This window comes from Balaenoptera borealis (genome assembly GCF_965194805.1).
Source record: "Balaenoptera borealis genome assembly, chromosome: 14".
In the NCBI taxonomy this organism is placed as follows: Eukaryota; Metazoa; Chordata; class Mammalia; order Artiodactyla; family Balaenopteridae; genus Balaenoptera; species Balaenoptera borealis.
The window spans coordinates 88,560,802-88,576,098 of NC_138875.1; the positions used below are offsets into that span (position 1 = coordinate 88,560,802).

Consider the following 15,297-nt stretch of genomic DNA (forward strand, 5'->3'; position numbering starts at 1 on the left):
AGCATGGGGGGGGGAGGGGGAGGCCTTCGTACATGCAGCCATCTGTGAAAGGTGCCTCTGAAGTGGATTGAATGGTAGCCCTGAAAAAGATAATGTCCACATCCTAGTACACCATTTTATTCAGGGTGGCAATGTACCCAGCTAACAGACTGTATTTCCCAGCTGCCTTGGGTGGAAGATGTGGTCATGTGCACAGTAAGATAAAGTCACAGAGGCGGTGTGTAATTCCAGGAGGGGCCCTTAAAATGAAATGCACCATTTTGCCCTTCCTTCTTGCTGGCCTGTAATGCGAATGTGATGGGTGGAGCTCTGGCAGTCACATTGCACCTAGAGGCCATCTTAAGAATAAAGGCCAGGGACTTCCCTGGTGGCGCAGTGGTTAAGAATCTGCCTGCCAATGCAGGGGACATGGGTTCAAGCCCTGGTCTGGGAAGATCCCACATGCCACGGAGCAACTAAGCCCGAGCACCACAACTACTGAGCCTGCACTCTAGAGCCTGTGAGCCACAACTACTGAAGCCTGCGCACCTAGAGCCCGTGCTCCACAGCAAGAGAAGCCACTGCAATGAGAAGCCTGCACACCACAACGAAGACCCAATGCAGCCAATAAATAAACAAATAAATGAATAAAAATTTTAAAAAAACAAAGAATAAAGGCCAAACAAGACCATGCTGGAGAAGAGAGAGAGAGGTCGCTGTCCCTGGTGACTATGGAGCCAAGATATAAACTTCCAACTTCTGACAACAGGAATACAGATTGAGCTCACAAAGGAACTGAAATGCACCTACAACCACTGTGGTAAACAGGGGAGCTCAGGTCCCATCTGTTAAACAAGGAGGCCACCTGACTGAGGGGGCTTAAATGCCCAGGTTCTTCCTTAATCAAACCAAAACCTAAGCTGCAAATGCCTCAAGGTTACAGAATCGAAACCTAAAGACAACCAATCACGAAGAGCCAACTAGACTTTCAGCAGTAGCCAATTAATAATTTCCTTACTTTGCTTCTGCCTTTTAGGTATAAAAGCCTCACCGCAGCTCCTGTCTGTGGGCCCTTGTGGCCACTTCCGGTTCTGTGCTACCTAACTGGAGTAAACTTTTGCTCTAACTGAAATTTTAAATAGCCCTCAGTTTCTCTCAACACTCTGAAGGGGCACCTGCTTTTTAGCTCTGTTTACTGTGGGAAAGATGGCTGCTATTGCCCCATCTCTCATTTTCAAGAGACACCAGAAGTCCCTGGCGGTGGCCCCATGGAAGCGGACACTGCTCACCCTGGTCCCCTTGGGAGGCCCCCCATGGCCTCCTCTGGTCCCTGTGGGAGGGACTCGGCTATCACCCCTGGTGCCGGCCGCCGTGGAAAGGGACCCGCGGACACCTGGTCCCCATGGCAGCAGCGCGCAGCCAACCTGGTCCCTCTGAGTGTGTGTGTGTGTGTGTGTGTGTGTGTGGTGGGGAGCCTGTGGCCAACTCTGGTCCCTGTGGCAGGAGATTGTGGCCACCCACCCCTTATCTCTGTGCGAAGGGACCCGAAATCACCTCTGGTGACAGTCCCCATGGAAGCAGACCTGCGGCCCCTCCGGGACCCCCGTGAGAGTCTCTTCTGGTTCCCTTGGGGACCCGAGGATCCCCTGCCGCTGGTCCCGTGGGAGGGGCCCCGCGCCCCGTCCCCCACCCCCCGGACACGCCCCCGCCGCCGCCCCGCGCGCCCCTGACCCCCGGCCCCGGAACCGGCGAGCGCGGGCGCGGCCTGGGGAGCGGCGGGCGGCCTGACGGACCCCGGCCGCCCCGGCCCGCGTCCCCGCCCCGCCCCGGGCCCGGCCTTGGCGGGCGGTGGACGGCCGGGCGGCGGCGGCGGCGGCGCCATGCGGCTCCTGTTCCTGGCGGTGCTCCGGCGGCACACGGGCAACGCCATCACGGCCCAGCGCGTCCGGTAGGTGCGGCGGCGGCGCGGGTCCCGGCGGGGGCACCGGCCGGGGGCGCGGGGGTCGGCCCGGCCTCCCCGAACCGCGCGCCCAAACGGACCGGCCGGAGGGCGCGGGGCCCGGGGGAGCGCGGGGCGGCGAGGGGCGCGTGTCCGGCTCCGGCGCGGGGGCCCGGGCCCCGCCCGGCGCTGCGGTCCTAACGCTCCCCCGAGGCCGCTCGGCCGGTGACGCCGCTGGTGCCCGGCGCCTGGGCGGCCCCGCGAGGCAGGCAGCGCGGCGGAGGCTGCCCGGCGTTCTGCGGCCACATCTCCGCGCGGCCGTCGTCACGGACGCTCCGTATGGATCGTGAGCGCCCTAGGTTTGGGGAGGCGGCGACGGAACGCGAAGTCGGGGCTTCGGGACGCGGCACGTCGGCGGGGACGGGAGAGAAAGAATACAAACACATGGGTATAAATATGCAGTGATACCTCTAGACCCGTGTACACGCACCCGCGAGGGCCGCTTGTGCGCGTGCGCTGTTTTAGGCGGGATGCTCCGGGGAGACCTCCGTGTTACAGTGACATTTGCGCGGCATCCTGGGTGCGGCGAGGGTCCCTTGAAGCTGGGGTGGCCTGGCGGGGCGGGGGTGGCAGTAGGGGTGGACCAGGATTTCCAGGCAGAAGGAGCAGCAAAAGTGCAAACCAGTGTTACTGGACCTGCCATCCAAAGTAGCCTTTCCTTGGACTTCCCTGGCGGTCCAATGGTTAAGACTCTAAGCTTCCACTGCAGGGGGGCACGGGTTCAATCCCTGGTCGGGGAACTAAGATCCAGCGTGCCTGCGAAGTGTGGCGAAAAAACAAAACAGAAAAACCCACAAAGTAGCCTTCCCTCTTCTCCTCTGCCGTTTCCACCTTCCCCATCTCCTTGCCTGGTTATCTTCTTAACATTTATCTTTTCCTGCAGTTATCTTGTTTTCTAGGTTTATTCCTCCACTTTTTCTCTTCTCCCTGCTGGAAGGTAAGTCCCCAGGGCAGGGAGGGAGCTGATTAGTGCCCGAAGTTTCATAGCAGCTTTTTTTTTTTTTTTTTTTTTTAAGCAAACTGACTTGCTTCATGAAATTTCTCAATTGACTTCCCCTCTGTGGGCCTTCTTCCTCATCATCCAAATGAGTGACTGGGGCTACACCTCCCCTTTCACATCCCTTTCTCCTCAAATATGTTAGTTCTCCTAAAGAGCAGCAGGGGCAAGATACGTCAGTCTTCTGAAGTTTAGGGTTAGGTTTTTCCCATGAGGATTTTCACCGCACAGGTTTATCTTAAGTCAGTGGCACCGCCATCACTCATTTGGAAGGCAGCTATGCTCACCACTGTTTATTTATTTATTTTTTGGCCGTGCTGTGCGGCCTGCGGGATCTTAATTCCCCCACCAGGGATCGAACCCATGCCCCCTGCCGTGGAAGTGCGGAGTCTTAACCACTGGACCGCCAGGGAAGTCCCAGCTGTCACCCATTTGGACATAAACAGCCAGGAGGTACATGGTGGTCTCTATCCTCATGGAGCACATTGCAGTGGGGGAGACAGAGATTGCAGGATTAACCAGAAATGAAGGAGGTGACTGGGGCTGCGGCTTCAGAGGAGGACTCTCTGAGGAGGTGACATTCCGGCCAAGACCCCAGTGACAGAAGGAGGCAGCCACTCAAGGATCTGGAAGGATGGATGGACCTGGGACAGGGTAATAGTACAGACACAGGTCCTGGGGCCAGAGCAGGCTTGACAGGCTTGAGAAACAGAAAGAATCCATGCTCTCTGGACTAAGGCAAGGAAAGGAGGCCAGAGAGAGAGAGGGGCCAGCCCAGCAGAGCCTGCACCCGTAGTTTATGCTGTGGAAACTAGAGAGAACATCCATTATTTAACACCCCACTCCTCCCTCGAGCTGTACACCGGAGCCCAAATCTTCCAAAGGCTTGCAGCCACCAAAGGTCCCTCAGGTGAGTCAGGTGGGCACTTCCACGGACATTCAGCAGGGTGCAGGGCCCTTTAGTTACTTTGTTCTGTGTTTTCCTGGCTGTGCATGACGCGGAATAAAGATTGTTCTTTGTGCTTTGCTCTCTCTTCAGAGCCAGGCTTTGGTCTCCCCTTCACTCAGGAAGGATGGCTGCGGGGTTGGGGGGGGGGGAAGAAAAAGGGAAAAGCGGAAGTTGCTGGAAGACATCTTCTGTCTTGTGAAAGCCTAGGTTCCTTGAGGAAATGATGCTCGGTGGCCTGAAGGGGAGGGGGAGGGAGGTTTCCATGGTGACAGACTTCCCTGGGAGCCAATTACCAGGAAGCAGTGAGAACCAGAGGAGCTCCTCAAACGTTCTCTGGGGAAGACCCCTGAGACCCTCCAGGGACCCTGGGCAGCAGCAGAGGGAACCCCCCCCTCCGATGAGTAAGATCGGGGTCCTCATCAGTCTAGCAGGGGAGGGTGTCTGAGTTAATTAAGAAGGGACTTAGAAAAAGAAGGAACGAGTCTATTCTTGCACACTCAAGCTTGTAGTTGTGAGTGAACACCCGATACATAAATAGCGATGCTGACTTGTGATGGGCACATCCGTACAGGACTGGACGTGTAGGATGCTCTGGGGAACCACCCCAGGCTAGACGTGGGACGGTTCAGGCATCGCAAACTGATAGAAAGACACAAGCTCTGGAGCAGACCTCCTGCCTTCACAAGGCGGCTTCCCTGCTTAAAATCCCTAAGATCTAAGCCAGGTTACATAATGGCAGCTCAGACCTGCCACACAGGCTTGTTATGAGGATCAAATATGAGTTAATACATTTTCAGTGTTTTGAACCAGGCTTGGTGCTTAGTACACACTTAATAAACGTGGGCTATTCGTAAGAATATGAACCTGAGTTGGCGAGGCAGGGAAGGGTTAGCGTTGGGGGGTGTCTCAGGCAGAGGGGCAGCAGGTAGGATGTGGGCAAGAGCGGATCCCTTCCCAAACTGAGTTGTGCAAACTTAGCAGAATAGAATGTTCTAGGTCAGTGATTCTCCATGGGAGCAGAGGCCAAGAGAACGTGCAGAGGAGGAAGGAGTGATTTTGCCCCCGGGGGCATGGAGTAGTACACGGAGGCATTTTTGTTGTCGCAGCTGGGGGTGAGGGGCTCCTGGCATCCAGTGGGTAGAGGCCAGGCGTGCAGCTACACACCCTGCAACGCACGGCACAGCCCTACGACAGAGATTGAACGAGCTCAAAACGTCCGGGGTACCGAGGCTGACGAACCCCGCCCTCGGGGGAGTCTGCAGACGTGCCTGAGAGGCAGGTAGGATGCAGGTCACACAGGACCTGCAGTTTTGTGCCAGGCACGGGATGCAACCATGAAACGCTATCAGATTTATATGTCGTCGCAGATGGTTTGGGCTGCAGCCTGAAGGGTAGATCAGGATGGTGGCAGAGGAGATGCCATTTGGAAGTGACGTATTTAAGAAGTGAAACGCACAGGGCTTGACAATTGAACATGGAGAGTGTCAAACGACAAAACGAATGCAATTTAGTAATGACGCTGATTCCCCTTATTCAAGGGAAAACAGTCTATGGATTTGGGGGCACAATGCCTCCCAAGCAGCCTAGCCGTCTTCTGAGGGATTCTGGCTGAGAGCGAGTTTTATAGAATCTCAGAAGCAACAACATGGAAACGGCATGACTGGCTAGGCCATCGGGGATTTCCTCACAAGGTAGCAGGCCCTGTTTCTCTAGGGTCAGGGACCCCGCCAAAGATGAGTCAGAGCATCGTGACTGATGTGTATTGTTTCCTTGACCATGAGGCCTGTCCTATAACACAGACTGACTTGCGCTGAGATTTGTGACATCAGCCGGGCCATGGGGTGGCCTCCACTTTGTGGGTGCTGATCTACAAATTAACTTCATCAGGAGTGAGAGGGAAAAAAAAAAAAAAAATCCACAACTTCCTTCGTTATAGAGGGAAAATACTGAGAGAAAACCAAGAAAAGCTGGGTATGTTGGGGTCTTTGTAGTAACCTTGGGCCTCTGCTGTCTAGGAGTTTTTTAGAAGGTGTAGGTGATGGAGAAGGCATGTGGGGGGAATATTTGTCTGCGGATTGATAACTAGAGAGGGACTCTTTTATTGTCTATGTGGCACCTTACATATCCTTCGGTATAATCAGTCTGCCCTGGGTCAGGTAACTTTCCCTTCTAACCTGGGGGCTGTTTGCTAGAATTTTTAAAACCCTAATCAGGGCCTACTCTCTGGGGTTGTCTCCTAAGCACTTATAAATGTTAGAAACCTGCGTCAGAGGTGTTTTTTCACCTCTGAACAAAAAGGAGCTCTGTTTGGGGTATGCGGTTTGCTGGCACTGTTCCGTGGGCTCTTGTGTGGACGAGAATCAGGGAGCCTGACCTGCCCAGCAGCGCTGCTGTCTGCGTCTCCATCTGGTCTGTGTCCCCATGGTGTCACCTGACTCAGCTAGAAGACGGGTGCAGCGAGGGGACCCACGGGTCCCCGTTCACCTCTAATCCCCTGGGGCTGCCAACCGTTTCCAGAAGAAACAGGCAATCTTGAGGATCCTCTAAATCAGGCGAAGGGGTTCAGATCAGTTGCTAACAGTAAAGGTCGAAGTTTAAATTGCACAAGTCATAGATGTAAAAAAACTAAAAACAAAACAGTCACACCGTTGCTTTAGTGACGAGGTAACAGGAGATCAGAGTTTCAAAGTGCGCCTCCTGCTAGGCTAAAATAAATAGCAGAGCTGAGCAGTTGGCCAGAGATCATCCACCTGCAAACCCAGAAGTATTTACTCTCTGACCATTTCCAGGGAAGGTATGCTGACCCCTTGCTCTAAACCGGACTATCAGAGACTTGCTAGACTACTGGGCCTCACACCTAGAGTTTGTCTGCAGCACTGCTAAGGGTTTAGGGAAATGCAGGAAGAGAGATGGAAAAGAAGGGAATTCCCTGCCAGTCCAGTGGTTAGGACTCTGCACTTTCAGTGCCAAGGGCCCAGGTTCAATCCCTGGTTGGGGAACTAAGAGCCCGCAAGCCGCAAGGTATGGCCCAAAAAAATTTTAAAATAGAATACATACATACATACATACATACAAAATAAAAAGAGAGAGAGATGGAAAAGAAGAAAAGGTGAAGGATTGAGGCTTGCTAGGTCCAGAGTAGGGAGTCCTAGAAGTCAGTGCTTGGATGAGTGTCCTGGCACCCAAGTGAGTGCAGTGTGCCCGAGTGAGAGCAGCACTTGTACAGTGGCTGTGACTCTGTGTTCTTCCTTCTGTGGTTCTTCATCTGGAAAACGGTGTATAAAAGAGTTTTTATTTGAATGGGAAGCACTTTAGATAACAGAAGCAAACAAGACTTTCTGGAAACTCACTGGAAGGGAAAAAAACAAAAAGGAAGAAAGGCAAACATCATGGCATCCAAAGCAGCCCTGACCCTACTGCCCAGCTGCCTTCTGCCGGTCTAAGCTTGAATTCTGCTGTGAGTGCCAAGCGTATGGGAAGGAAAAAAGCCTGAGCCTATTCAAGTTTTCTACTTTTTCTGTAGAAGATGCCAAGGAAATGATGCCGAAAACTTGACCTCTGTGCCCCGGTGCCAAATCGAATCTCGGAAGCAGAGTTTTGGGTGAAGTAGAAAGCAATAGCTTTATTGCTTTGCCAGGCAAAGGGGGTCACAGTGGGCTAATGCCCTCAAAAACTGTGTGTCCCGACCTGGGAGGATTTGGTGAGGAGTTGCTTTGGTTTTTGTTTGTTTGGGCCGAGCCACGCGGCATTCGGGATCTTAGTTTCCCAACCAGGGATTGAACCCATGCCGCTGTGGTGGAAGGGTGGAGTCTTAACCACTGGACCGCCAGGGGAGTCCCTGAGGAGTTTTACAGCAATGGGTCAAGGGCGGGGTTGCTGATAAGGATCAGGGTGTGTGCAGGGCCTACATTCCTTTAATCTGGCCTCAGGTGGCCTCCTGGTGAGCTTCTGTGGTTCTCCAGGTTATCAAGCTGTGACCTTCTCTCTGGAATGAAAACTGCTTTATCAAGTAGTGAACATCTTCCATTTGTTGGGCGTTTTAGTTCTTCAGAAGAGCTCAAAGGTATTGTTCTGTGTATCCCTTGAGGTGGAACCAGGACCCTGCCCCAAGGTTTCTTTTTTATAGTTTTATAGTTCTTTTTATAGTTTCTTTTTTTTAATTAATTTTTATTGGAGTATAGTTGCTTTACAATGTTGTGTTAGTTTCTGCTATACAGCAATGTGAATCAGTAATACGTATACATATATCCCCTCTTTGTTAGATTTCCTTCCCATTTAGGTCACCACAGTGCATTGAGTAGAGTTCCCTGTGCTATAGAGCGGGTTCTCATTAGTTATCTATTTTATACATAGTAGTGTCTATATGTCAATCCCTAGCTCCTAATTCATCCCATCCCCCTGCTCTATTGTCTCCTGACTGCTCCCCCCTTGTCTCTGCATCCCCTCCCTCCGCTGATTAGCAACTGTTTGAACCTGCCCTTTGGGACTCAGGGAAGGTCATGGAGGCTGCAGCGTATTTCCTACAAACAAGAAATGGGGGACACAGAGGGGCTTCTGAGCCCAGTAGCCCCACAGGGTCCTGCTCAGTTTCAGAAACTGCAGAGGTACATTAAGTCAGTGGGAAGAGGCTATTTCCTTTCCTCCCCCGATGTAATCATTGTCGGTTATTGTCTTCATTTGGCAAATATTTATTATTGAGCATCTCTAGTGGGCACAGCACTGTGAAGACCCTGGGCGTGGAGCCAGGGAAGGACAGGTGAGCCCTGCGGAAGCCAGCAGCCATTCAACCAGAGAATTTTTAGCACATCAGCTCAGTGCTAAGCCCTGTCATTCGAAAGAAGTTTCCAGCCTTCTAGCACGGACATACGATTACACAGATTATTTAATTACAATATGATCAGTGCTAGGAAGAAGTGCTGGGTGGTAAGAGTATGTTCAAAGGACAGACCTAGTTCTAGGGGGGGTCTGGGAGGCTCCCCTGAGAAATAGTTTTTGCTTTCTCATACAGTTTTTTTATTGAGATATAATTCACATACCATAAAATTCACCCTTTTAAAAGCATCCAATTCAGTGGTTTTTAGTATATTCATAAAGTCACACACCATTGCCACGATCTAATTTCAGAACATTTTCAGCCGTCTCAAAAGGCACCCCAGACCCATTAGCAGTCACCCCCCCATCCCCCCCGCCCCAGCTCTGGGCAACCGCTAATCTTTCTGTCCCCATGGATTTGCCTATTCTGGACATCTCATATAAGTGGAATCATACACTATGTGGTCCTTTCTGAGGACTTTACATAATGCATCAGTACGTAATTCTTTTATAGCTGAATAATACATTCCGTTGATGGACATATCACATTTTGCTTGTCCATCCATCAGTTGAAGGACATTTGGGTTGTTTCCACTTACTGGCTACTATGAATAGTGCCGCTGTGAACATTTGCATATGAGAAATAACTTTCTAAGCTGGGGTTTCAAACCTGTAGGTTAGCTGGGTGAAGAGGGAGAGAGGTTGGGAACAGCATTCCTGGCCAAAGGACCTGTATGTGCGGATGCCCTGAGGCAGGAAGGGGCTTGTGGAGTTGAGAAGCCGAGGCAGCTGAAGAGCCAGCAAGAGAGAGCAGCCGGCCTGGCAGGCGTGAGCCAAATCATTGCCACAGTGAAGGTTCTGGATTGAATGCTAACAGGATTACAGGGCGAGGGACTGAGGTGGCACCGTAGGGAGGGAGAGGATAGATTCGAACATGATTTGGAAGGACCTGGGATGATGCAGCAGAGGAGAGACAAGATGTCAGAGATGCTCGTGCGGCTCTGGTGTGTGCTGCCAAGTGAGCAGTGGCCACTTCTCACTGTGTTACTCAACCGAACCTTGGGTCCACTCGCCCGATGCACGGCAAAGCCAATCTACTGACACCAGGTTGTGGTGAAGGAAAGTACAGTGTTTATTGCAGGCTCCAAGTAAGGAGAATGGGCAGCTCATGCTCCAAAGACCCAAACTCCCCAGTGGTTTTCAGGGAAGTGTTTTTAAAGGCAACATTTGGGATGAGGGCTGCAGGGTGCGTGCCTTTCTTTTGATTGGTTGGCGGGGAGGTAACGGAGTGCTGTTCTGGGAATCTCAATCCTCAGCCTTCTGGTTCCACCCAGTCTGGGGTCCACATGCTTATGCTCAGTGTGTAGTCACCATCCTCCACCTGGGTGAGGGGTCTTAGTTCTTGCAGAACAACTCAAAGAGAGCATCAGATTGTTATCTGTATCACTTCAGGAGGATCTAGGACTCTGTTTTATCACTGAACTATCGTTTCTTTTTTTTTTTTCTTCTTTTTTTAAAAATTTTTTCCTTTTTAATTTATTTTTGTTTTTGTTGTTTTGAACTATTGTTTCTTGACTGCTTCTACTCTGTTTTTGTGTCCCCTCCCTTTCCCTAAGTAGTGACTGCTTCAGTCTACTCTTTGGAATTCAGGGAGGGTCTAGGAGACTAAAGCCTTTTTCTCCAAACAAGAAATGGGAGACAGGGAGGGGCTTTGGGACCCTCTGAGGTCAGAGGACTGTTGCTGTGGAAGGGATGGAGGGGCATGGGGGAAAGATAACCCGCTGTGGTTGGAGATTCTGATGGCTTACAAGGAGCTAGATGCAACAAGTGGATTTTATATCAGCGAACAAGAAAGGCTCTAAGCTGCTGGTCTGTGATCCTCGCAGAGATTTTCAGCCTCACGTCACTGAAAACCCAACCCCAATCGGCCTGGGCAAGGACTGGGATTTCACGGCTTATCCTATAAAAAGTCTGGAGGTGGGGCGGGCTTCAGGCGTGATTTTGCAGCTAAGATGACATGGACAGGAGTCAATGGCTCTCTGTGTCTTGGGTCCACTTCCCACTCCTGTCAGGTTTTCTTTTTCTAGCACCTCCCAACCCTACATCCATCCAGTTCAAGCCCAGCCAGAAACAATGAGTTTGAGTGTCTGAAAGTGCAGCACCAGGTCCCAAATTGCATACCCCGGGGTGGGAGTGTGCATAGGTGGGGTGCTGTGGTTGGATCCGGGGGTTGGGTGCTTCCCGTTCAAATGAGCGACGGGGACCTTCAAGGCTGCAGGAAGCGGGGACATGGCAGTGGATGCTCTGGAGGCCACACGTTTCAGAGTGAAGGCTTTACTGATTCTTATCCATAAAGGAAAGGGGAAAAGCAGACCTGTGAACTTTCGAAGACTTAAGGGAACAACAAACATTGTTGGCATTGAAGGAGCAGGAAATAACTTGCAGGGGAGATGGTTAAAATTGGGAAGCTTTTTCACAGAAATTCAAATACCTGGCTTCTCTTGGCGAACTGGCAGAACTGGCCACCGTGAGACGGTGTCTTCATGGTACCCGCTGTCTAGAGCTGGAGAGGATTTAATCCAGCGTGTTCACACATAAAGGGAGCCGCGTGTGTCATTTAAAACGTTCTAGTAGTCACTTTACACAAAGCAGAAAGAAACAGATTAAATTAATTTTAGTAATACATTCCCATGAACCCAGTGTATCCAAATATCATTGCAGCATGTCATCAGTACAGAAATTACGAATGAGCTGTATGTATATTTTACACTCAGCACCACCCTGTTCAGACTTGCCGTGTCCGCAGTGCTCCGCTGGCCCACTTTGCCTTATTAGACAGTGCAGGACTGACCCCTGCAGATGGGACCTTTCTCTCCCGTTTGGGGGAGGGCTCCTCATGCCTTATGGTCCCCACCGCCCCCCCCCCCCGTCTCCCCATTCATTTATTTCAGCAGTCTGAGCTCAGCAGACATTTGGGTTTGAGACCTGGTCTAGACGCTTTGCCTGTTTTGTGATTGTATTTTTGCTTCCTTTTAAAAAGAGTGATTTCCTAACAGTAATTCTCTTGAGTACAGGAATCCCATTAGAATTGCATTAAAAAAGTAGATACACTTTACTGTTTACAAAACACACCCACAAAGATAACATGCACGGTAACACCATGTCCTGCAAATGTGTTATCATCTCACTTCATTTACGGAAAGGCAAGGGGGACAGTGCTCTGTGCAGTTTACCTTTCCGAACTGGGGCTCACGGGTTCACGCGGGCCTTGCATCCGCACAAAGACCTTCATCTCGCTGAGCTCCACCACGGATTCAAGCCCAGCATCGTTTCTTTTAATGTATCAGACAGTCTTGAAGTATTGTCCGAGGGTAACATTTCACAGTTCAACACAGGTGACTTTGCCCCACCAGTGACATGACACTGTTTCCCCCCCAGGTGAGCCTTGGTTGACATCACTGGGCTGCCAGTAGGTGCTGTGTCCTGTGAGAAACATTGGTCCCAGCCAGCTGTTCATGCTCAGAGGCCCACAGCGTGGGATGGCCTTAAGGAATATTAGACCCATGTTTCCCATCTCAGGATCATGCAGGGGCTCATGGCCATGGAATGGAATGCAATTCGTGTTGCCTGCCCTATCTTTTTTTTTTTTTCTTTAATCAAGACATCATAGTTTATGGAAATTCACATAAGTTAAACACACAAATGATTAAGCTTTTTTGTGTACTCAGTTAAAGGGGATGGCTTTCAGCCAGGTGGAAGCAGGTAGGGTCCCACTGAATCTTTGAATCTTGGGTCAGGGGTGTGCAAGGAGCTTCAGTCAATTCCTGGAACATGCTCAAAGCCTCTTAATTTATTGGAGATGCTTTCATTCTCAAATAAATAAATAAATAAAAAGCCTTCCTTAAGCCAAATAAGCCAGAACTCCTGGGACATAATAGGTGCGCAGGGAATTTATTAGTTGAATCAAGTTATCACTCACAGAAGTGATGCCGAAAGCTCGGCCTCTGTGCACCAGTGCCAAATCAAATCTCGGAGACAGAGTTTTGGGTGAAGTAGAAAAGAGTAGCTTTATTGCTTTGCCAGGCAAAGGGGGACACAGCGGGTTCCTGCCCTTGAAACTGTGTGTCCCAATCCAAACTTAAAATTGGGAAGTTTTTTCACAGAAATTCAAATACCTGGTGAGGAGTTTTATAGCAGTGGTTCAAGGATGGGGTTGCTGATAAGGATTCGGGTGTGTGCAGGGCCTGCGCCCCTTTAATCTGGTCTCCAGATTAAAATCTCCAACCAGGACCCTGCCCTCAGGCTGCACTACTGTGTCCTGACTCCTCCTCCCCTGTCTCTGCACCCCCTCCCTTCCCTGATTAGCGACTGTTTGAACCTGCCCTTTGGAACTCAGGGAAGGTTGTGGAGGCTGAATGAAGCCTATTTCCTGCAAACAAGAAACGGGGGACACAGAAAGGATTTTGTGCCCAGGAGCCCCACAGGGTCCTGCTCAGTTTCAGAAGGAACCAGGACAGAGCAATTTAAAGGTGTTACAAGTCAACTGGAAAGAAGGCTCCAGTATCAGTCCATAGAGAATTAAGATTAAAAAAAAAAAAACTATTTTGGAATATTAATGAGATCATAAAGCTAGTGTTGGGCTTCCCTGGTGGCACAGTGGTTGAGAGTCTGCCTGCCCATGCAGGGGACACGGGTTCGAGCCCTGGTCTGGGAAGATCCCACATGCCGCGGAGCAACTGGGCCCGTGAGCCACAACTACTGAGCCTGCACGTCTGGAGCCTGTGCCCCGCAACAAGAGGGGCCGCGACGGTGAGAGGCCCGCACACCGCGATGATGAGTGGCCCCCACTCGCCGCAACTGGAGAAAGCCCTCGCACAGAAACGAAGACCCAACACAGCCAAAAATAAATAAATAAATAAATAAATAAATAAATAAATAAATAAATAAAGCTAGTGTTGAAATGCCATTTGAAAATAGGCTTAATAAATCAAGAATGAGCCGCTATCTGTACCTAACCACCCCCATCCCATATGCCCTACCCTATAGATTCTGCCTCAGCCAGAAATCTCTCAGGTATGGATTTCCTAAGTAGAATTCAAATTGTCTCTTTTCCATTTATCAACACCTTTTTATTTTTGGCTTCTCATTTTAAAGTTCTAAGAAGATGGAGTAACAATTATTTCACCCATCCTCTGAAGCACGTTGCATCCTTAGTTTTGCACGGTGTGTACTTTTAGGCTGAAGCGAGCCGATAGCTAGACTGCCTGCAGGCTTCTGTCCTGGATCTGCTTAACAGTTAGTTGCCATCAGCATTTCCAGACGAGTTCGGGGGTGCGTGGGGCGGCGGCAGTGATTGGATCAGCGTTAACAGTGGAAACGATAAGATCAAGAGACTCAGCGGGCTTCAAGAGCAGAAGCCAACTCAAGTCTCCAGGCCTCTTAGTCTTTCTTTCTTGGCCCAGTGACAGCTGCAGTCTTGTGCATTTAATTTACAACACAAAAGAGAAAACAGAAAATTTAGCATTCCCGTAGTAGAGTAGGTGATGATTCTCACCATATTCCCCAGAGTGGGTGCGGGCTTGAGGATTTGAATCTAACGTTTCTTCAGAGGTCCTGAGTTCCCCTGAGGCTCCCACGGTATAAGCAGATTGGTCATTTTATGGTCATTTTGCTTAAAGATTCTAGATTCTTCATTCTTCTATGTTTAGTCTTATTATTTGATACACTGTTGCCCCTAAGTGCAAGCCAGCTAATCCATCTGGTGTTCAGCTGAAGAGTAACAGTCTTTATTATTGCTGGAGTTAGTGGGGGGGGGGGTGTTACTGGCTATATTGGGTTTAAACTTTGTACTATAGTATCTTCTGGATGATTTAAGAGATTTTCAAGGGTAATTTTAAGTGTCCTTGATTGCCACCTATGTGCTGATTTTGTGGTTTTTTGTTTGTTTTTTCCAATTTTTTTTTTTTTGGAGTATAGTTGATTTACAATGTTGCATTAGTTTCAGGTGTACCGCAAAGTGATTCAGTTCTCTACACACACACACACACACACACACACACACTCACACATATTCTTTTTCAGATTCTTTTCCATTATAGGTTATTACAAGATATGGAGTATAGTTCCCAGTGCTATACAGTAGGTCCTTGTAGGTTATTGATTCTGTAATAGAAGCACTAAGTACGATGTGACTGCCTTGTTCATATAACTGCATCCCAGAGTGCTTGTGGTAACAATGGGCTCAGAGAACAATGGAAACAGTGAGAGAGACGGCTGTGTTAGGAGCAGGGGCTGTCAGATTTCACCGAAGGGAGCTGGCATTGGGGAACGTCGGGACATGGTCGTGGGGCTCAGAGGACATGATGCATTGGGTGTCCTGCAGGTGGAAGGGCTGGACTGGAGCTAAGGGTGTCAAGAGTGGGATGCGCCTGGCTGTGCAGGGGATGCAAGCTATGAAGGGTGCTGTGTGCTAGGCTAGGGCGTTTGGACTTGATCCCAGAGACACATTCAGCCGTTAGTTTATTCAGTAAGCAAGACAGATCCAGGCCCCATTCTCATGGA

At 50.2% G+C, this 15,297-nt stretch overlaps 1 protein-coding gene across 9 annotated transcripts in view; it reads left to right on the plus strand.

Annotated features, from left to right (window-relative positions):
• The window catches only part of GLT1D1 (glycosyltransferase 1 domain containing 1), a 170,455-nt gene that overhangs the window by 9,941 nt on the left and 145,217 nt on the right, over positions 1-15,297 (plus strand). Inside the window, exon 1 of one of the 9 annotated variants that reach the window (XM_082353265.1) lies at positions 1,725-1,927. The exons of the other annotated variants lie outside the window; for them this stretch is intronic. Coding sequence (XP_082209391.1) covers positions 1,860-1,927 — 68 coding nt within the window. The 5' untranslated portion in view covers positions 1,725-1,859. Of the gene's footprint in view, positions 1-1,724; positions 1,928-15,297 lie in introns of those variants that run through there. 9 annotated transcript variants of the gene reach the window in all.